This window comes from Chaetodon trifascialis, chromosome 7, assembly GCF_039877785.1.
Source record: "Chaetodon trifascialis isolate fChaTrf1 chromosome 7, fChaTrf1.hap1, whole genome shotgun sequence".
In the NCBI taxonomy this organism is placed as follows: Eukaryota; Metazoa; Chordata; class Actinopteri; order Chaetodontiformes; family Chaetodontidae; genus Chaetodon; species Chaetodon trifascialis.
Genome location: NC_092062.1, coordinates 14,507,501 through 14,531,155, shown reverse-complemented (window position 1 = coordinate 14,531,155; position 23,655 = coordinate 14,507,501). Strand labels below are relative to the sequence as shown.

At 40.7% G+C, this 23,655-nt stretch overlaps 1 protein-coding gene across 7 annotated transcripts in view; it reads left to right on the top strand.

The window, feature by feature from the left end:
• Positions 1-23,655, top strand: part of LOC139333751 (protein MTSS 1-like) — a 51,705-nt gene that overhangs the window by 6,175 nt on the left and 21,875 nt on the right. For all 7 annotated transcript variants that reach the window (XM_070966386.1, XM_070966389.1, XM_070966384.1 and 4 more), the window contains exon 3: positions 1,718-1,791. In XM_070966386.1, the coding sequence (XP_070822487.1) occupies positions 1,718-1,791 (74 nt within the window). The remainder of the gene's footprint in view (positions 1-1,717; positions 1,792-23,655) is intronic.

The following is a 23,655-nucleotide window of genomic DNA, read 5'->3' as shown; positions in this document are numbered from 1 at the left end:
TTGCAGGACACACCCTTGGATCTTCTGGTCAGCTCTGCAACAACACAGCATTTATTAGCCAATATTCCATGAAGTTTTTGAGTGTTAAAGGAAATGACTGTTCTGTCATTAACTCAGTGCTAAGACTTTGTTGTCACTTGTATGTAGCAGAATATTTAGGCCTGTAACAAATTTTTGGATCAGGGTTCCTTATCAGTTGATCACTTGTGTTCTGTTTAGCATTTCTGTCAAGCTTGTAGAAGGTCCTCCTGAGATGTTAAGTGTAACTCGACTAAACAACTAACAACTTTAAGTCTGGAGACAGTTGATATACTATATAGCTGTGTCTAGATGCTGTGCATACTCTAAGCACAGTAAACCTTCAGTATGTTTTAAATTGTTTCCTTACGTTAGTCCGTTTTGCCGACATGCAGTAAAAGATGACTCCACCGACTACTCCTGCCATTGCCTTACAGTACCTTTGGATACACAGAGTAAAAATACAGAAAAATAGACTTTAATGGTTGTGTTGGAAGATTAATGATAAAAAACACAAACCTGAGAGTCACCAACAACCTGTATTCAGCATTTGTTTTGTCCAGTTGCGAAAGCTACCTGTCTCAGCTGTTTATGGAAATTCCCAAGTTGTATTGTGATGGTTCTCTGTTTGCCAGTGGAAAATAACAACTGTTTGCAAATTAAGGTGCTCAGTGTTCGAACAAACATTCTTTTGTGGTTAAACATGCCTTGGAAAATTTGTAGACAGTTGTTTCTGTGTTTTTACCATGTGTGACTGACAGGTAGTCTTATCTCTGTTGAGGGGATCAGATATCATATATATGCCAATGCATCAAGAGTGTTTCATCTCCATACCTGTGATCTTAATCATAAGAGGTCTGTTGTTTCTGAAGTAGGTGTGTCAGTGTTTGTCAGTTAACCAGTCAGCTGGCCTGCCATTGAAGCCTGTTGCCAGCAAGCAAAGTACCCGATTTGTCAGGCAGCTGGGCAAGCAATAAGTGGGGTTACCAGCAACACTGTGTTTGTAATGAGCATAACAGGGAGTATTCTTACACCAAGCTTCCCCTACCTGTTTTAGGACAGATTGGATTTTGCCCTTTCCTCAGTATGTTATGAAGAAGTAGTATTTTACACTGCAATTTGTAAAAACCAGGTAAACAGTACAAGGTGACAGAGAAGCACGTATGAGTTGTGATCTTGCTACAACCCCAATTTCTGTTTTAGAGCTAACCAGGGTAGATCCCACACCCATCCTTTCTTTGACCTGTAAGTGTGGCAAACTCAGCTCAAGAGCTGCTCTGCTGAGCTGGACAGATTCCAGTGTTCTCAAAGTAATCACACAGGCATTCCTCACACAGCAGGGCACGTTTAAGTTTTAACTTACATACAGACGCCATCGTGCATACTTTCATATTCGTGTTATCATGACCGAGAATAGTTTCCTAATCTAAAACATGGCACACATGGATACACACGTGCATTCACATGCAAAAGATTTTTTCATCTACCTGTCAGAACAAAAGAACATCTGATAGGTTTGTTTAGTTCAGTTTTTTTTTTTTTTGGCTTTTTTATCTGATCAGTTTGCCTGCCAGCACTTTTATGTAATTGCTTCAGTTGATGTGCCACCTGTGTGTGTATATCCTTTGAATGATTTGAAGTACTGCTTCTGCAATCATTATTTCTTTTGCTGAACGAATGTCTTCATCTTTTCTCCTAGGGCGACAGTAGTTGCTGTAGCTGCTTTCCTAGATGCCTTCCAGAAAGTGGCCGATCTGGCTACCAACTCACGAGGTAGGAATATGCACACAGATTTAGAGGCTTGAGTGTATAAACAGTGGTCCTCCACGGCAAACATACTCCTCATCTCTTGAAGGAATCTACGTCATTTTCAGTGTTGTTGGAGACCTGTAGCACAGTGCTGACAGGGTTAAATCAGTGAATTGTTAAACAGTATGTGTGTCTGGGCATCTGTGTGTCAGTGTGTTTGTCTGTGTAGCCCTACTGTTCAAGTCCTGTCTTTCACCCCACTGTGCAGAGGGGCTCTGTGGGTTGTTTGCTTCATCATATAGGTAGTAAATCCATCAGTATGCTGTTTGAAGCTCTGCTGCTGGCTTTGTCTTCGACCTCTAACCCCCTTTCCCCTGCTTCCCGACCCCCTCCCCGATGTAAACTCCACCTCTGCTACATCTGGACTTTCTGGTAGAGTCAGCTTCAACTCTGTATGTGTACGTGAGGGAAAGAGAGAGAGTGAGAGATCTCATCCCTCTTTAGCTTTGGCACCTCCAGCCCTGCTCCACACTATTAATAGGAACTGAGACAGACACACACATTCATCACCTCACTCACTGCAGAAAGAAGGAGGGGTGGAGCCAGGGAGAGAAGTGGGGGAGCATATGAAGTCATCATACTCTCTCTCTCTGTCTCTCCCCCTCTTTCTCTAACACGCCAAGTATAAATGTTTGCTGTGAAAGAGTCACATTCGGTCAGATGAAGAGCGTTGCGTCATTTTTCATCTGCTCTTTCATCATTTTCTCTCCCCTTTCTGTCTCCATATAGTGTCTTAAGTTAGCAGTATCGCATATCACCCTTATCATTTCTGTGCACTGTTGCTCAGGCATCACTGTATGCCTGAGCTCTCCAGCATGGAACCAGGCGTGGATAATGAGTTATAATGCCTGACACGCTGCTATCTGTATCACAGGTAGATAACTCATCCACAGGATAATTGCACCAGGGTATCAAAATGAGTCATCATTACTAGGATTATAGACCTTATTTTCTATTAATGATGCAGTTGCAGTATACTAAACACTATAACTCAGATAGGTGACGTACACTGTAAGGGCACTCCATGTATTTTTTTAACCACTTATACTACTTAGCATCTCTTTTGCTCATTAATCTTTGCAGAGGCTTATTAATGCATTGACAGCATAAAATAATAAGCAGCTTTCAGTATGTATTGTATATCTTTATTTTCTTATCTGTACCATTCTTTAAATAAGAGAATTTAAAATGTTCTTAAGGCCAGTTAAGTGCTCATAACACCCTTGATTTAGTCTTGGTAGTAGCTCAAATATCTGGAAAAAATACCAATTTGGGCCACCGTTTTAATGGAAATGTAAAGAAAGTCTGAGAGTCCAAAAGTTTTTCTCATTACCTCAAAAGTTAACTTATTTTAAAGATGCTAGCTGTATGGTTTTTATGGTTTGCCATGCTTTCTGGAAGCTCAGAGACACAAGGATATATTTTTAGGTAAACCCCCACAACAGCCCATAATATCTGTTTGGGGAAGAAAAAAGTCTTTTAAAAATTTGATCTCTGCAGTATAATTTCCTGGACTCATTTGTCACTAAACCAAACTGGGAATCCACTGTATCTGCAAACCAGTTGTCATGCGTATGTAGTGGCCCTGAAGAAGTGCCCTGGGGTAGCCATCTTTCTACTCTGTGAAGATATCAGCTTACTGTATTGTTCACCTACAAAGAGCAGATGTATGGTTTTGTGTCTAGATCAGATAAAGTACAGACTGACAGACAAACCATTTTCTGTATACTCATCATTATTAGCCAGAGGCTGCTGAGGCCACATTATAGAGAGATGATGACATCTTCCCCTCATTCTTCATTCCAAGTCCTAACCTGCTTCTTATAGCCATCACCATGGTAACAGCATGGAAATCAGGTGTTTCGTGGATCTTAAGTGTGTGTGTGTGTGTGTGTGTGTGTGTGTGTGTGTGTGTGTGTGTGTGTGTGTGTGTGTGTGTGTGTGTGTGTGTGTGTGTGTGTGTGTGTGTGTGTGTGTGTGTTCGTGTTCGTGTGCATGCATCCAGAGATTTGTCAGCATACATAGCGAAGGTCGTTAAGTCTCTTAAACGGGAGAACAAGACTTCGGCCGCCTTTCTAAACGATTGTACTGTTATATGGCCTTGCAGATATTGGCAGTGATGGTAGCTCATAAAAATTCAAGGGTTGATCAGTAGATAGGCTTTTGATATCAGCAGTTATGGTTCTAGTTGTCTGGATCAAAGTTACTCTGGAACCGTTTTATCAGTGTTATCACTGAAGCAGCACGATCGGAGGACTGAAAGACACAATGTGTGGTGTTAAACTTGAACCGTGGACTTCAAATTCATGTATCTTTTTAAAAATATTTCTATGTGAAATGTGCATGCTAAACATTTTCAGAAGGCTCCCATTTAAAAACATTCTTTCACAATTATGACACAGGTGACCCCAAAATGAGACATGACTTTGACACACCTGTACTGAAATCAACAGTAAAGAAGATGTTTTCAGTACAGTCCTTCTACACATTACTGGTCCTGGATGCCTTTAGAAAACAGGACGATGTTTTTGTTTTTGATTTTCCCATTTGTAATTCACACTGAAACATGTATCAAAGAACTCTGTTACAGTCTGAGAATCTTTAGGCTTTTGTTCACGAACAAAGTCGAACAAAGGTTATTTTCCTCTCTGGTTCCAAAAACGCTCTGTTTACCTCACCATTGTAGTTGTTAGATTGTTGTCATAGGATAAATATGTGAAAGGTGGATTCAAGCTCTTCAAACAAACTCCCCTTTCCAAAATACTTTGATGATTTCATAAAGTTCAGGCTGTTAAGAAACACTAAAATAACAGGAGAACACCTTATGCACAGATGTTGATCTTATGTACAAAATGCCATCATCTGTGGGCTTTCTCTCTTTTCACTGTGCAATGTGATCATAAACCAAACATAATCATGACACTTTTAAGATTAATGGAAGTGTTTTTTGATTAAAATATTGACTTCGGTGAGAAACCTCTCTCAGCAATAAGCTATAGTTTCATGCAAAACACACTGGAGTTGTGAAACAGTCTTTCTGTGGAAACATCAGTAAATGTTCATTGCATGAGCTAATCACTGTGGTGTAGTTAAAAACCTTCGACTGAGATTTGAAAATGGTCCAGTGAAAGACTGTAACGTCTAATAATTATCAGCTGTTGCATGCTGTTTATGTTTCTGCATTTGTTTAAGTGATTTATTTAAACAGAACCAGATGTGTTTATAATGATGAACAGAGGAGAAAAACACTGCAAACTTGCGACGCTGAACCTGTTTTTGCATTATGTGGAGCAGGTTGAAGACACCCAATTAGAGAACAGTGAGGGTTAGACGAGAAATGAGGATTAAGATGCAAGATTGAATTATTACCAAAAAACTCACAATGGGACACATGCATATGCTTTTTAGTAAAGATAAAGTCCAGATTACTGTTTCACAGTTGAGTGAAATAAAATAAGTGGAATGTCAAGTGGAGAAAGTCTGAATAAAAGAAAGAAAGACCTACTTAAGTTTCCAGACAAAGCCTTTCCTTTCCTCTGTTGTGCTCTATTATTCAGAGGCTATTGGAACTGACAGTGGACACAGACACAGAAAAGACGGGATCTGCTTGTTTTGGTGGAACAAACACATACATCTAATTAAGTACGGTGTGTACTGTAACGCAAATGCACAGAGAGCTACACACTCATGCACAGCCACATGCTGGAGATGCTCACACACCTCTGTGCATTCAAATGTGTTCATTGAAAGACGTGTACACTCACAGCCACACACAGGCAGAGGATTAGCTGAAACCACCTGTTTCTCTGTGCCGGGTTGGGTTCTGTTCGGATTTGGGCTCGCTATGTACAAAGAGCTCACTTTGCTTTGTTGTCTCAGTCTGATCAAGTACATTGAAGTGTGCTTTGGCATCTCCCTATTTCTTCCCATTTTTTTTTTCTTTTTTACTAATTTTCCAGCAGCCTTTTGCCTATCTCTGCAGTTTTTATTCCTTATGTGTTGTCTGAAATTTTCTTTTTTACTGTACCTTCCCATGAATATTCAGTTTTCCGTAAGATGTAACTGGCTTTTTTCCCGATCTTTTTAGTCATATCACTGCATCAATTTTTTCATCCAGTTGTGTTAAAACACTGGTTGACTGGCTTTGCTGTCGGTGACAGTGAGTTTCTCAAGAAGTGACCCTTTCAACACTGGTTAATCATTACAGAAAATTTACAATATAAGCCAGCTCCAAGCCTGACGGGAGCTTGTTGACTTTTTAAGACTTAATAGTGTGTTCAAAGTTGTCTTGCCTGTAGCACTTCTAGTGACAAGGGATTAGTCCACAAACTCCCAAATCCTCAATTATGTATATAATGATGTTATGTAAATTAGGAACATAATTTTTAGCCTGATCTGGTTATTTTTTTTTGTCATGCTTTGTTCCATCTCTTGCTCCTTTTCTCTTGCCCTTTATTTCCTCTTTCTATGTATTTCCATTTGTTTGACCTTCTTTACTCGTGATCTCCGTATCTTTCTCATGGTTTGGTCTAACGTCTTATATATCTGTGAACCTTGAACCTGCCCAGAAAAGTGAAAGGATTGCATGCAGACACTCCTGTAGCCTGTGTTCTTGTACTGATGGCACAAACATGCTCCAGGTTACACACATCACGCTTCTGCCTTGAAGCGCTGTGACAGTGTTTCCTCGAATAGCTCTAACAGTTCTATTTGATTTAAACTCATGTGATTAAATGTTAATGATTAAACATGTTTTGGGCTGGACTTGATAGAAGTCCTCAGACCAGGCCACCTAAAACAACATTCAGGAGACTGGTAAACAAGCTGTTACCAAGAGGTGTCTGTGAATTTGCTGAAAGGAAAAATGTGAGACACCAGACAAGAGTGCAGGGAATCATCAGTTATCTCACAATTCAATTTGCTTCCAATTGAAAGTGCTATGATGTGATTACAAATCTATTTTTGCTGCAGACACACATGACCATCTTGAATAGGCTTAGCTCGATTCCTAATTGGAAACAACATAGTTCAAACTTATGCATTTACCTTCATGTTTGACATTTTCTATGCAGATTGTGAACATATCCACAATAGAATACAAAGCCATTTTTAGGATAGTTCATTGGGCAGCATGGATGACATTGATTCACATCACATTCTGTCAATAATCTCCTGATGTCATTATCACCTCCCCCCAAAATGTGACTTCCCTGCAATAAAGTAGTCAGCCATGAAGAACCCTCTGAATTCCACTGAAGTTGTTCTTGCATCATTGCTCAGTCGTTTTAGAGATTCAGTATTCAAAAGCTGTCAAGAAGTTAAATAATTATTTTCTACAATAATTGTGCAAAACCAGAACATTAGGTTTGAAAAACATGTGAATTTTGCGATCGCCATATTAGTTTCAGCTGTTGTCTGCAACAAACCCAGGCCAAACCATATTCCCTCCCTCTGAAAACTTGAAACTGCACTGGTTATTGGTGAAAAATGAGACAAAGCCTTATTGAATCCATGAAGACAGAGAGATAAAGAGAGAAGAACAGAGAAGGCACAAGAATAATCGTCTCTCTTGTTCCATCAAGCGCCAGTTCATTTTCCATGTAGATCCCCTCTTTCGTATCAAATTATAATTTCGTCATAGTTTCCTTCTTCGTATAATGGATAATGGTCTGTGTGTCTGTTTGTGTGTGCCTGTGTGTGTGCATCTTTTTTGAGCTTGTGTGTGTCCTCATGCAGTATACCAGTGCTACCTCTTCATGGTATTCCATTCACAAGTGAGTGTGAGAGTGACAGAATGGGTGAGTAGTGAGATTTCTTCCAAGTCAGCCGCGGTGAAACAGCTGATGGCAACCAGGCTGCACAGTGAAATGAGGTCATTCCCATACAACAGACCGGACAGGGAGAGCAGATGTTAAAAATAACACAGCAATGCAATTTTGACCCTCTCCAAGAATTGCATATTGTTGTGCTGAAAAAGACATGAATTAAGTAAAATTGTTTTCCCAGGGGCCGTTAAAGTTGGAGGCCATTGTGGCCTAACCTTAAGCTACTACACTATAGCATGTTACTGGTATGCAGACGGATGTCTGCATGCCACTTGTAAGACTGCATAGCATCCTAACAGTGTCATTAAGTATACATAGAGCAAGTTTGACTAGTTTTTAGATGTAATAAGATGGCTTGTTTGAGTCTTCAGTTCCCATCTTTAAATCCCATAATCTGACCTTGAAAACCACTGTAGGAGTTAAGTAGAGTCGTGAGAGCTTGTACTCATGCAATGGAATATGTATATGAAACAGGATTGGTAGATTAGAAAAAAACAACAGTCACACACACGCAACACCGAATTTCTCAAACCACCCATAGCATAATTGTTTGTTCATGGTTATAAAAATAGCCAAGCCTGTGTCATATGTTGGTTGGCAGCTGTCAGGACACTGTCTCAGCATGTACAGTATTTATGTGTGCACATATACAGTATGTCAGTATGTCACAATGTGTCTATGTGTGCATGTGTGTGTGCCTGTGTATTTATTGATCTCAGTAGTTCTGTCAACGCCTATGGTGTTGAGTCTGTTTGGACATGTCTGACTCTAGAGATGAAATAGACACCTGCCCCAGAGCTGGCATGTAGGAGCTTGTTAGATCTGTTTGGACCTAAAATGATTACTAAGTTGTACAAACTTGTTTCTAGAGCCGATAATGCCTCAAATCTTCCAGTCACCCATCCAGTCATTCAGATTGTTTGGACCCAGAATAATTAATCATCCAATAGCCCATATAACTAGAATTTTCTATACATGGTCAGATATTGTTTTTATTTCACATGCAGTTAGCTTTTTAAAATGTTCCCTTGCATGAACAAGGATTTTGTTTTTGCCCATAGTCTGTGAAAAACATGGACGTAGTCTCTGTGAATAGCCATTGTGAAGTCATGAGCAGAACTGAGTCTTTGCAAGTCAGTTTTGAAAGAAACTGCTCTCAGTGGCAGGTCGTTGCTTTGCAGCTCAGTGATTCCATGTTGTAGGTTGTCAGGCACATCAGCAGACTCCACATTAAACAGTGTAGTGAATATGTTCAATTCCTTTTGTTTCCTTTTGTCCTGAAACTTCTCACCAAAGGGCAGAAGGAGTCTTCACACTCAGCAGCATATTCAGATGTCATAGCAGCTTTTGTTCTTGCAGAGTAGGAAAATGCGCAGCGTTTCCCCTCTACAGTTGTAATTGCCACAGCTTTAATTTCACGTCGTGTTTTGAGCTGTAATGACTCTTGAGATTGGCCTTTTTCATCACTGTCAGCTCGTCCCCACAAACTAACTTAGGGACACTGGCTTGAAAAATAATTTATTCTTTCAACAATTTGATATTTTAGCCCAATCACAAGGTTAAAAGACCTAAATCTTTTACCTATGCCCTTACAGTCATAGCCTACTGTATGGTCAACATGATTGTATCTTGGAAATACATTTTCACATGTGTACATCTGTTTCCCCAGGTTTACAAGTCAGGCATGTTATTATCCTAAAGTAGATGGCCACTATAGTGTTGTTAAGCCTACATAAATACAATAAACCAGTTCTTACACACTTCCTGTCTGTTTAGAGCAATGCCAGCTGTTGCTGTCATTATTGCAGTCCTGTTGTCATGATTACAATAATTGCTGTTATCCATCCATACTTCTTTATTACCCCAGTGTCTGTCTGTCCCTCTTACCTGATTGCACCTGGTTTTAATTTGCATCAGTTACAGAAAGATAGTAGCAGACAGTAGCAGCAAAAAACAACACATCAGCCAAACATAAACTTATCTTGTATGTTGACTGGAAGCAACCCAGTATCTCTGAGTGTCACTGTAGCCTTTATGAGACTGTAATGATTTTTTGTCTCTCACAGACATGAAGAGGCAGGGGATAGGGTTTATGGAATTTAGATGCTTCAGATGTGTTAGTGCGGGGTGTAGTGCTAAATCCTAGATTAAAATCGGCTGTATTATGTGAGCTATAATTCTCATAACCAAAGTGTAACAGCTGCATGAAATTAGGACTGTTTTAATGAAAATAATTGATCCAGGAATATAATCCAGTGTGGATTTCACCATACCGGTATACTTTCTGCAATGACCTTGCCAACTTCTGTCATTGTTTCAGATTTGCCAGCTTGCGGTTGTGACAAAGTGGCTGTGCTACATCTTTATGACCTCTAAACACTGCCTAGCTTCAGCCCATTGTGTAACCTCTCCCATTAACATCAGTGCCGCCCCTCCTTATGGAATAGCTTAGTTCCACTGAGGCCCTTGTGTGCCTACAATGAGTTCAGCAACTGAAAATAACTTCCAATCTAGAGGTGTGTATGTTCTTCCTTTTGAACTAGTGCAGTCTATTTCTTATACGTTATACAAACTCCAAAAGAGCAGATTACATGTGTACTGTATTAATTGTTTCTCATGCTGTGTTTTTGTGCTTAGCAGATATTCGGGATGAGGGAGGCTATAAACCCCCAGATGTCTCTAAAGACCTACTGTTTCCAGTCATCTGCTAATGCACATTGTGCCGCTGCTAATGCAGGCACAACCATCCCAGCCGTTATCTGTTTTCTATGCCTGTCACGATAACTGGCATAGATGAAGTTCACATTTTATCACTTGTTTTAGCTTTTCAGTCTTGGTAGTTAATGCTTCAAGAATGATTAATAGCTGAGACACAGTTGCAGCGTGCATGGCAAAAATTGAGATTAATTAACATGCACAAGAATCTGACAGTTTGCTATGTGTGGATGTGAAAGTGGGCCCATGAAGACTAAATAGGAGAGGGAGAAATCAAGGGTGAGTTGATTGGCATGTGTTTGCAAGGGTTTGAGTTGTGGGTACATACAGGCATACACATGCTACATGTATTTATTCTTGTCTGTGCGAGTGTGTATATGTGTATGTGAGAGAGAGTATGTCCATATGCATGCCCTGGTTGTTTCTCAATGAGGCTTCTGTCTTAACTCTTTTTACTGAGTGATGCTGGGCCATATAATTGCTGTGAATTAACCTACACTTAGCCTATTTTGATTAAACTAAGGTGGCTTATCAAGTTGCAGAGTTTGAAATAAGTAGGCTCAGGTTTTATCACGCCCTTTTCCTTTTGGGCTGCTCAGACTTCAGATAATCCAGCAACTTTTACCTGAATGCAGATGTACTTTTACTTGACAGGCTCAAGACTGGCTTGGCTTTCTGAAGTCAACTTGGAATGCACCGAGCTCGAGACTTTTGTGGAACAGACTTCAGTCAAAGTCTGTCTAAGCAGAATTAGTGTGCTCTGCCATGAACAGACCCCCATACAGCTCAGTGGAAAAAAAACTGGCCCTTTCCTCTTTGCCCCTCTCAGTTCATGGCTTGGCCTTTGTTACAGAGCAGCATTAGATCCTGAACTAACCCACTGTCTCAGTGCCCTCTCTGAAAGGGCTCTGTCCTCTTTTTCCAGTTTCAGTCCAAGACCAGCCTGACCGTATACATTTCCTGTCCTCTGTCCAGCCCAGACCTAGATCCCATCCCATGGACGAGCTCCATGCCTTTCAATCCAGCCTCTGTTCTCTTCTGTTCACTCTGACCCTGTCCTGGGAATCTTACAGATCACTGGAACCAGCAATTAAATCAGTTAATGGGTCAAATACACATACTCACGCATAGACTCACAGACTTATTCAAGCTTGCACACCCTGATGTACACATGCACACATATGCATGCACAGCACATGTAGAGATTCAGTCATGTAGACTTATATCCATGAAATTATCTCTGCGTCTCTCAGATTCACAGACAACAGATTCCTCAGGCTGATTTAGTGCTGACCTTTTTCCTCTGCTGTTTGAGAATTTATAGGTCAAACTCTTTTGTCACGTCTCATGGTTGACTCACTTGCCATGCCATTTAGTTTGCACTGTGAAACACATTAACATAGAAAATACAAGGAAGTGTCTAGTTGAAAGATTTAGCCACAACCATCTGCTTTAATATGAACATCTGCCCATGGACATTGCAAATTCAGAGTTCGCCTCTAAAATGCCCTTGTCATTGAATTAAGGCACATGAATGCGTGAGTGTATGTTTGTCTTTGTAGGTGTGGACCAAAAAGGATAAGACACAGTGCACTCTCTCCAGGAGAGAGGGAGAATGTGTATATTTTCGAGACATGGAGGTGAGTAAGCCAAACACCTTTGAGTGTGTTTGAGCCAAAAAAGGAAGCAGAGAATCCTCTGTGCGCTTGAATATGTGTGCATGCACTGTGTGTCTGCACAAGTGTTTGTGGATGTTTGCTCTCTGTTTTTGTTTAAACATAAACCCGGTTCAACCAGTGAGTTCTGGATTTGGAACATCTGACATGCATGCAAAGCCAAATGCAAAACACATTTCTCCAGAAAAGGAATATCAGACTTGTATCTTTCTGAGGTGCGTTTTTGAGCCTTTTTAACACATTTTGGAGTCTAAATTACTAATACGTACAAAGAGTATGGCAGTCGGTCCAGTAGATTGCCTCAGCCTGCAGGCACAAGGCAGACTGCGATACCTGCAATATAATCCTTAAGGGCAAGTGTGCCCATCAAAGTACGTCCACTAAAAGTGTTGAGGACGAACACTTATCTGCTTTAATGCAAACTTTGCGTCTGAAAAATTTGCTATGCGATACATGCCAAGGGAATAAGGGAATCAATTTGCAATGCATTTTCCCTAAGATAATTATTTGATTACTCTCCCATGAAGCAATGTAATTTAAGGTTGGTGATATTCTGTTTGACTTTCTTACCTCTTAGTAGAAACTCAGAGGTGTGCATGTGCTCAGATTGTCCAGTATTTGATGCGTCATACTTGAGAATAGTTTGCAACAGCTACACATTTGCATAAACAGTGAAAGACAGAAACACACACGCACAGTGGGATACCATCATCAGCTTGATGCTGTGTAACTGGGAGGGTGAGCCATCTGCTGCAGCATGACTGTTGAAGGTGAACTTGGATGAAGTGTTACCTCATTCAGTCCTCCCTATCACTGGGAAGAAACTTTCTTCTTTTAGAATAAAGTAATGTGACCTCACACTGCACATTAAATGTGTTGAACATGTCTATATGTAATCATGTTAAGGTAAGGTTTTTTTTAATTTGGAAAAATAGTGAAAGCAACAGTCAGTGTTTTGTAAACTGTGCTGAACAAGCAAGTTGCATGCTGTTCTTTTAATAGACTTAAACAGTATGAGTTTATCATTTGGTGTGTGAGATAATGCAGCTGTTGTATTGGTTGATAAATGGATAAATAATCCAATCAATCCATTCAAGTAACTCAGTGAGTGGGTTGACTCAGTGAGCTTTCAGTGTCTGGATTGTTCCCTGTTGTCCCATAGACACTTCATAAAACACTCCGAATGAATGATGTGTTTGTGTGAAGAGTGTGTGTATGTGTGCGAAGAGAGCAAGCACACGCATGCGAAAGAGAGAGTGTGTGGAGGGGCAGGCGGGTGGCTGGGTGGATGTGGGGTGACACTTGGGTGGAAAATGTCTTCTCACTAACTCTTTGACAGCATAGTGGGCTCTTACATATACACAAGCACACGTGCACACATATATGTGCATGCAAAGGCTCAGACACACACATGGTAGATGCAATCTGGTGGTCATTATTGCAAACAAGGCAGTGCTGTGTTGTACTGACAAACAGTTCAGTCTCTCTAGTGTGTGGCTGGTTTAAATTATCACCAGTATCTCCCAGACTAGAGGCCTCTCAGTCTCTCTTCCTACAGGCAAAGGAAAGGTCACAGTGCTGAAAGTGAAAAGCCAAATATTGTAGATATTTTTGATGTCCTGTATGTTTTCAAGTGTCAAGTTAAGCTTGAACCTATTGCATTCATTGTGTATGTTAATTATACCACAGTCTTGTTTCTAACTTTGTTGTTGAAAAACTTGTTGCTCTTAATGAATAATAGGGAAAGATGGTCTGTGTAAATTGTGTGGTGGATGAGTGACTGCAGACAGAGCAGACTGAAATGTCACTTTTCCATGTGTTACGTGTTTGTGCTTGTTGAACAGGTGTATTGAGAAAGTATTGGCTTTTTACTAGCAATGTTTTTATTGCACTTACAGTAACAAGTGTAATTGGAGGAATTCAGCAACGTCACGGAGCAGAGGAGATGCTGCAGCGTGATGATAAGTTACGCCCAGTTAACAAGTACTGGTAAAAGAACCACTGACATCAGAGCTTGTCAATGCTACAGTCTTTAATAATTTAGCCCCTGGGCCCATTTAACACTGGTTTTTGTCCATGATTGAGTCCATCATCACAGATGATTCTTGACTCAAGTTTGTAGTTGGAAACACACAGTGCACACAGTGTCCCTTTAGTGTAGAACAGTGGTTGAATAATAACCATCAGAATAAGTGTTTATTCTTGAGCGAAACCTTTCACACATTGCCCTTGGGCTTAAAGACAAGCGAGAACAATACAGTGCACTCCCATACCATAGCTGCATCCTGCCTCTGTTAAAATATCCTCAACACGTTGCTTCCAAGTATACCTCTTGCATAACCCTCTAAATGCGCTAATGAGAGTATTGAGCACTAAAACTCTTCTCTGGCCTCTCTAACAGCAAGTGTCTATGAGGTCTTAATATGTTTTAAGTATGCCTTCTGCACCCTCCTTTCTTGAATGACCAGTTTTTCTCTGTCATTTACAGATGCATGTTGTAACAAAGATTTCTACTGCTGATAGTTTTTAAAAGTGATATTTATTTTATTAGTGTTGAGACCTGTGAAGGGTGATGGCTATACCTAAAACCTTTATTGAAAATATCTGCCGTGTTCACAATGTAAAGAAGTACAGAATTGCAATTTAAATTTACTGTGAGAGTTAATACAGATAACTTTGGCTGCGCCTTTAGTTTCGCATTCAAGACATACGTGACTCAGGTCTGACTTTATTCAGTTGTTGTTGTGTTTCAGTTATTGCAGTGGAAATATGAACCTCTGTCCTCTTCACTGTAAATGATTAACTGTGACATCAGACCTTTGCACATTCTGACTGTATGCTGGTGTGACCCCAGTCTACACTACTCACCAAACAGTGGCTTATTTGTCCAATAAATTTGGAAAGAGTATGCTTTAATGTTGCCTTTACGTCAGTAGGGTTTCATGGTTTGATTGTTTGAAGTTGCAGTTTTATTGCCAGTGCTTTTCACTTCTGCAAACCCAAAAATAAGGATGGCTATACTCAACCAAAAAAGCGATGGATTTAGTTCTCTGGTAGAGGTCTGAGTAAATCCTTTCTGTCTATCTGTCTGTGGAATGTGTGTCAGACCAGAAAGGAAGATTAGAGAAAAAGTGGGGCACCAGAGCCCGGAAAAGAGCGAGAGTGGGCTCTAGGGTAATCTCTCTCTCTCTCTCTCTCTCTCTCTCTCTCTCTCTCTCTCTGGTCATCTTATGACATGTTTAAACCCCTCGTTGGGGGCTTTAATTGGTTAGATTCTGGGCAGCAGACTTATAGCTGCTGTTGAGCTTCTACATACTATTTAACCTTTTTGAGGTTATTTGTTTGCATGAGGCAGAAATGTAATGGCACTTGTGGTGATTTACATTGTCCCAAAGTCCATGGGCTGTAGTTTTAGCCTATCATCGAAAGCCTGTGTATTTGTATGTGGACACCGACACATATCAGAGATGTGGCATTTTGCGTAAATGTACACTACCCATCATTTCACCCAAGATCCAAGTACCAACTGTGTCCCTAAACAAGCAGCTTTGGAAAGAAAACAATGGTTATATGTTAACTACCTGCTACTGTATGTGGGAAACACTGAGATAGCAGGGACTGTGGGGCCATGCAGACATTTTGTTATTCAGTTGATTTATGTTTGCCATTTAATATGTTGTTATTGTTCAGTGTTGCTGCAATTATTTTCAACACAATGAAACACTTCTCACTGTTGAGGTCAGTAGAGATCCACCAAAATGCTGTATTTCCATCATGTACTTTCCCATGGGACATTCTCCGCTTGTCTTTGAGCATTTATTTTTGTCTTGACTCTGACTGCTCATTGAACTGGCCAACTGCTTACTGACTGGATTAACTCAGGCTCCATGTTAACACTATGGTACTACATTCACAGAGACATCAGAGACGAGGGGTGGGAGCAGAGGACTAAGCCAGAACAGAAAGAAACCAGAAAGAGAAGAACTAAACTGAACATACAAAGATTGGAGTGTACGATAGAGAACTAGATCAGAAAGGGAGCAGCTTAAAAGAAGAAATCAAAGGAATACAGTAGAATAAAGGGGGTGGGAAGGGGGTGAAATTCCTCCATGACCTACATTTGCATTGCAATCTGTCGCTGAAGCCAACATGTGCAGTTATGACATAGCGCTGTAAGAGTACAGTAAGACAGCTAGCATAAATTAGCATACCAAGTCTGCCTGGAGACTGTTTGATAGCACAGGGTGTCTGTCTAGAGACCACCCTCATACTCGCTCCTCTTGTACAGCATGTGCATTTTAGAGACCACGCTACCATACTGCACTCGTTTGCTCAACAATTTAATCCCAGGCAGACATGTCATGCTGATTGATTTCTCTGACAGGATTGTGTCTGACCCATACTGTAAACATCAGACACATCTAGCATTTTCTGTGGTGATGCTCTGCAAGGACTACACCAAAGCCATCCTCATGTAGTTCTTGTTGTGGGGGCTTGCCTGCCATCAGTGTGGTCTTTAGCAAGTGACACACCTGCTGAGATCAGGTGACAGACTTGACCAGTCAAGAACATTCCACCGTTTGGCCATAAAACCCTTTTGGTTTGTTTTAGCTGTATGTTCCAGAAGACTGTCCCGTTACATTGTCCTAAAACTTTGGAACTATATGTATCATACAGTGTCACTGGAAATGGCCTTTTCTCTGTAAATAAGAACAGGATGTGCCACAAATGGTCAAAATGAGAAATAACTCCCAGCACACCACAGAGTGTAACAGGGAAAAAGGAAGGTGGCATTTAGTAGACCGGAGCGCTGCATTCTTGTTATCTTAATTGGTTCCCATCCATTGCTTTAGCATCTATTCATACCACAGTGTTGTGACAGAGAAACAGTTAAAGAGGATGAGAATAACAGAGGAGGAAGGTAGAGATTCAGTAGCTCACCAAGCATCCAAATGGGAAAGAGAGAAACCCAGAGAGCAAATGTTGCATTTAACAGCTATCTTTTCTTGTTTATCTGTGGCCTCAAGACCTCGTTAGCATTCACACTGCAAAACCACGCAGAGGTGGCATACTGTCACTCTCAAATGACTCCCCTTTGTCATCTATACTTTCTCCTCTCCCCTTTTGTTTTCCTCACCGTGTCACATTCAAGTCCTTAACAACAAAAATTCAACATTCTGTCCCTTTTCCTGTGTTCTCCTTTTTACCCAGCCCTCCTCTTCCCCTCTGTATAACACATTTGTCTCTGTTTTCCAATTAGCATGACATTAACAGTGTAAAATTTTGCTAGAATTTGAATAGCGTTCATTAGTATTCAGGCTGCAGCTCTACAGTGGCACACTGACACACTTTCTGTTACCAGCCTCGGCTCTGTTTAGTGTACATCAGTCCAAAGCTCTTCGGTTACTTTGAAAGCATGACATCTCTAAATTATCCCTGTATACATCACTCATTTGTCCCTGTAATGAATCTTTCCACTGCTTTTACTTTCCACACCAATGGTGAGATGACAGAAGAGAGTGGAAGAATGGAGAAGGATAGCGAGCAGGGTGAAAGAGGACAAGTGAGTTGGAGGACAGAAAAGAAGAGATGCAATGAGAGTAGTAGAGGACAGCAGATAGAAAATGAAGAAACAAGATCAGGGCAGAAAGGGAGGGTAAAATAGAGGCACAAGAGGAGGAGAGAGAAGAGGAGATAGGGGAAGATACAGTCTTCATGAGAGAAAGCATCGTAAAGGAGAAGAGGGTGATAGGAGTTACAAGCATTACTATTCAGGATGCATTTCACTGCATTGCAGTGGCACACTGACACACATTCACAACTGCAGTTTACCACCATTCTCCTTTGTTTCTCTTACAGATTATGCATATATTTGTGTAATTGCTGTCAGTATAACAATTCATTACATCGTTGACCCCGTCTTGATGAGTATTGCCACTAAGCTACAGTACGCATCCAGCTGTCAGGCACCATCTGCATAAAGACACACATTTGACTGTAATAAAGATTGACAAACAGCATCATGGCCTTAAACCCAGCTTAAACCCGGCGAATGACTGGCTCTCCCCTCTGCCAGTATTCAGTAAATAAGGTGCTATGTATACAAAGAAAGGGCTGTTAAAATTTACAATTGTTAGATGTTCATAGTCTTCACTACTGTGTATGGTCTTTTAATAATCTGTGGTACGTCCATGACTGTAGGGTCTTTTGATGGCATTCTTGTAAGAATCTTTTGATCAATGTGAATGTTTTAGTTTTTGAGTAACACTCTTATTTAGACTTAATCTACATTACTAAATAAAATTAGATAATACTTAACTGATTGCTACAACAGATATCTTAACCATATCAAAAGTCTTCAATTTCTTATCACTAAAGGCCTCAATTAATTGATATATAGTAGGACCAGTTACAGTATGTATATAACTATTGGTTTGTCAATATCTGTTATTGCCAGTATGCAGCTGTACTTTTGACACATACCTATCAACTAAAGTATGTCCCAGTATAGATGAGCCTTTTTTCCAGTAATACATTTTTGACAGTTTCTGTAAAGAATCCTCATCAGTTCATCCCATTCTCTCTCCCTGTCCTCTTTTCGATCAACTTCTCTGCTCTCTTCTCATATTCTCCTCTCGGTCCTCCCCTTCTCCTGTCTTTGGGTGACAGCTGTTGGGAGCTGTAGTCAGACAGTCCAGAGTGTGTCAGCACTGGTCACACAGCAGCAGGTGCGTGTGTGTTTGCTCACCCACACGTTTGCATGTGTTGGTGCCCGTTGAGGCTAGACTTGCTGACTGTCCAGTGTGCGTTTGTGTGTGTGTGGGTAGACAGGGTAAGACAGACAATCTGACTTTTCTGTCAGCAGCTATTGATGATTGAAGAGGTGGGCTTGGTTCCCAAGGAGGCCAGGCCAACTAATAGAGCAGGCTATTATAAGCCCTTGACCTTGGAGACTATGCGGATTGCTATCAATGCACTTCTCCTTACTTAACCCCATTACCTAGTATGATATATTATACTATGGTATATCTGCTGTGGTGTAGTAGATTTTTTTTTAAGATACATTTTTGATTGCCTGTTTCGATTCTTTCAGTCCTACATTCATTCACCTTTTTCTTGGCCCCTCAGGCCCCAGATTCATTAAAACTCATTAAAAATCAGCCACTCAGTTTATTATTTATTGAAAAATGTAATCTTAGACTTACAGAGGACTACCAGACTGACAGGGCAGAAATATAAGTCAATGAATGAAATGCTAGCCTGTATCTGTGCTATGTGGGTGGCTCCATCTGGGCATGCCAACTGCTCAGCTCTCTGTGTGTGTGTGTGTGTGTGTGTGTGTGTGTGTGTGTGTGTGTGTGTGTGTGTGTGTGTGTGTGTGTGTGTGTGTGTGTGTGTGTGTGTGTGTGTGTGTGTGTGTGTGTGTGTGTGTGTGTGTGTGTGTGTGTGTGTGTGTGTGCATGTGAGATATGTTTTCAAAGACAGTCTGTAAAATGATTCAGATTTCAAGCCTTTCTAACACTGCACCAAAATCTGGACATTGCTTGCTTTCAGAGTTAAATAGAAGAAAGAAGTTATTTTTGCTTTAGTGTGTTGACAAAAAAAGTAATGACTATTATAGAAATTACATTGTAAGTATATATGTGTGTATTTAAGGGTATATCTTTTTCTGATTCATTTGAACGAGTATAAAGTAATTTTACTTAACGTCACCTGTGTCAACTGTAATCTGACAACAGTGTTGTGTAATCAACTATAGCAGCCGGAGGCAACAAAAAATGGACTTCTTAACGTTATTGCTGCGCAACTGTGGAGATGCACATCATCATCATTTGTTCAACTGGAGGTCAACATAAAGAGGGAAAGATGTTTGGATTTGTTTTTTACATTTAGCTGCCATAGTGTGGATATAGCCTTAGTGTTTTCTCCAGCTCTGTAATTAGCTAGCATACAGATCGCCTTTCCTCTGCCCAGCTGTGTGTGTGTGTGTGTGTGTGTGTGTGTGTGTGTGTGTGTGTGTGTGTGTGTGTGTGTGTGTGTGTGTGTGTCCAGCTGTATGGTCTCCAGTCTCTTATCAGTGTAACCACTGGCCCGTAGTTAACAGCGACCATCTGGTGCTCATACAGAATTGGGTTTAGCTAGCAAACTATCTGACTGGTCTTCATGTCAGAACTATCCAGGCCAAATCACTCTCTCTTCTCTGCTTATCACAAAAATGGTGGGTTATAACAATCATTATTTGTAGTCACAATTTCGAGATTTCAGGCTTTGGGCCACAGAGGGACAGAAAGGTTAATTTGATGTGCTAAAATCCAAGTGCAAAGTCCCACCATGTATTATCATTAGCTATCAAAACTTCCAGACCTGCTTGTAGCATAACAAGTTTATTTTAGGTGGTGGTGGTGGTGGTGGAGATGAAGATATAGGTACTGGCTTCTCCAAATAAATAATGACAGAATACTATCAAAAAGAAATGTAATGACAATATTGAAACAGAGCATTAAAACAGGGCAAGAAACAGAAAAAAACAACAACAAGAAGAGGAGATAGTAGTAAAAGAAGTTACATTAAAATGTCTAAACATTATGCCCTTATACCATTTTAAATCAGATTTCCTCAGAGAAGTACAGTGTATGGTGTGATCCCCGTCTGTCATACCAGCTAGGTCATCATTAAGAATGTCCTGGAAAAGTCCTGGAAAATGATCTCCAGTAAAGAGTGGGAACCCTGTTGAATTCTGCAATTAAAGCACTCACTCAAAGCATTTTACTGCGGGTATAAGCTGCAGACTTATAGGACAGCCTCTTACAGTGTCATATTGCTTCCTGCTACATTGATACCATTATTGTTGATGGTTTCAAATTGCATCAGAATTGTCAGTCTCATTCTGCTTTGAGAAACAACTTGTCCTTCCACCTTTAATCCAGTGGAGATGAGTCACGTAGCCTGCTGCCTTGGGAAAATTGTCTTGAAAGCTTTTTTAGCAAATGTGTTCATTGTAAGTTTAGCCAAAAAATGAACGGTGGTTACTCACACAGGGTATTTAGGTACCACACTATACTGTGCAGTTATAGAGGCAACACATTGTAATTAGAACTAATGGTAACATTTTAAATTGAAAAAAATTGTCATTTTAGAGTACGTTTCCAATACATTGATATATCAACCTTTTAATCAACCGAAGTCATTTCTTTCTAATGCTTTCCTACAAAATGCATGAACACACACACACACACACACACACACACACACACACACACACACACACACACACACACACACACACACACACACACACACACACACACACACACACTGTCTGTGTCAGCACAGTGTGACATTCCAAGGAACAGTCTGGAAGGAGGTTGAGAACAGAGACAGACTTGGCATCTTAACATCAAATTGCAATATTACCGTTCACACACTCATACACACACATACTGAAGAGACACACACTGACAGAAAACTACCACCTCTGTCACAAATGTCCCTATAGACTATTGACACAACAGTTCCCACAGATCCCACATATCATAGACCAAGTGATAAAGCCTTATTAGGAATATATGAAAAGTAGTGGTTTCTTGGTGTTACAACCTGACAATGTTTTTTGGGTTTTTTTTTTTGGCTTTTTTGGCAGACAACTTTCATCAATCACTTGATAGAAACAGTTTGAAGGTAGTGAGAGAATTAACACCAAGGAGATGTGGTTAAAAAGAAATGCAGTTGCAAGACAGTCTATTGGCTTTATACTGTATGCTCTCTACTGTTGGACATCATGCACTAGCCAAAATACTGTGAAACATTCAAACATTTTCCCTCTCCAAGTTAAAAAAGGCATCAGTTTAGCATTTTTTCATGCACAGATGCACCAAAGAGTGGAGCTTCTAAGTGTCTGTGAGTGCATGTGTGTGTTTTGGACTGGTTAAGTGTTGGTGGTGTGGGGATAATGACAAGCCTCCGAAACAAGCATGTCACACAGCAGCTATTTCTACTGACAGCCAGCTATGCCACTACACGCACACACAAAGCAGTGGTCCAGCCTGGCAGGGACGCAATTGAAGCGTGTGTGTTTGTGTGTGTGTGTGTGTGTGTGTGTGTGAGTGTGTGTGTGGTAGACAACTGGAGCTGCGAATGCGGCTATTTCTATCCAGGGGTCACTTGGTGCTAGACAGAGTAGAGGATGTGTGTTCGCAGCCACTTTACCCCGAGAGCAACAAAACAACTTTCTGCAAACAGGCCAGATTGACCTGATATCCACCAACATCCTACCCAATAACACCTCTTCTGACTGCATGTGATGTGTGAGTTTCCAGTTTCCACAGTAACTGGCAGTCATGGCGGAGGCCACATTGACTTGCTACCTGATGTGAGAGGGAGAAAATCTCTTTCACACATGGAATATGGGATATTGTTGAATTATATGGGATGTGTTCTTTGCCATACCCATCTATTGAGCATCGCTGACATCTGCAGACAAATCTCTCTAGTATGCTAGTAGTAATCTTCCAAACATGACCCGTTGAAAGGAATGTGCCTTTCAGTGGAACTCAAATGGGAATGAGGATATTAGGATAATCTCCCAAAATCTGAATTGAGTGTGAGCTACAGTTTAGTCTTTCTTACCACACCCATAATGGCACACCTATGTATATAGCCAAGAGCAGATTTTGTTTTTCTTCTCTGCCTCATATCAAATCCAGGAGTGTGGTTGGGGCAGCAGCCAATGAATAATCATCTGAAACCAAACTCTTCCCTTGACTCTTCCCATGGGCCAGAACGCTACAGTAGGTCTCTAATAAAATAAAAAAGGTTTGCCAGCTGTGTGGCCTCCCTGTGGCACTGTGGCATCTATCAGCCACACCCTTAATAATAACAAGCAGTCATAGTAAGGGAGAGGTGGACAGATGGATGGATGGATAGATGGATAGAGTGACTAAACAAGTCAACACAGAAATGAATGAGCGTTATGGGGTTGTATAACAGAAAGGTCTTTTGTGGCGTGTAGTAGCCACACCCTGTTCAATAACAAGCACACACAGTAAAAGAGGAATGGATGAATGAATGGAGAGAGAAAAATCATGGGGTCATGATGGGCTCAGTGGGACATTAAATTATGTATTGTTGAAAGGTACAGGAAAGTTGTAATTTGCCATGTAGAATAGCGTAATTCACTGTCACCCTGTATGCCTGTGTGTTACAGTTTGTTTCTGCTTTGCCAGCCCTTCATTGAGCAGTCAAAAGCACAGTGAGCTGATTCAGGTCTGTTAAAGGAGCAGGACAGATGCAGATTGTCTGAAAACCAGTTCTTAAGCTGTTCATAATCGCACAGCAACTGAGACAAATGACTCTGCTGGGATGCTCCTCCACTGGTTTAGCTTTGAAATGGGGACATGGTTAGATGTTTTGTCACTCTGATGCATGCTGGCTCAGTCTGGCAAATATACACAGCACATTGAAAGACACAGAATCATTTTAGTTGAATATTAATTTAAGCCACTTGAAACCGCAAATTCAATTTGAGAGTTTGTCTCAATTTACTAATCTGTCTTCTGCTCTGTAGGGATTCTCTGTTTAGAGGATTTCTTTTTTCTTTCTTTCTCTGTGGCACC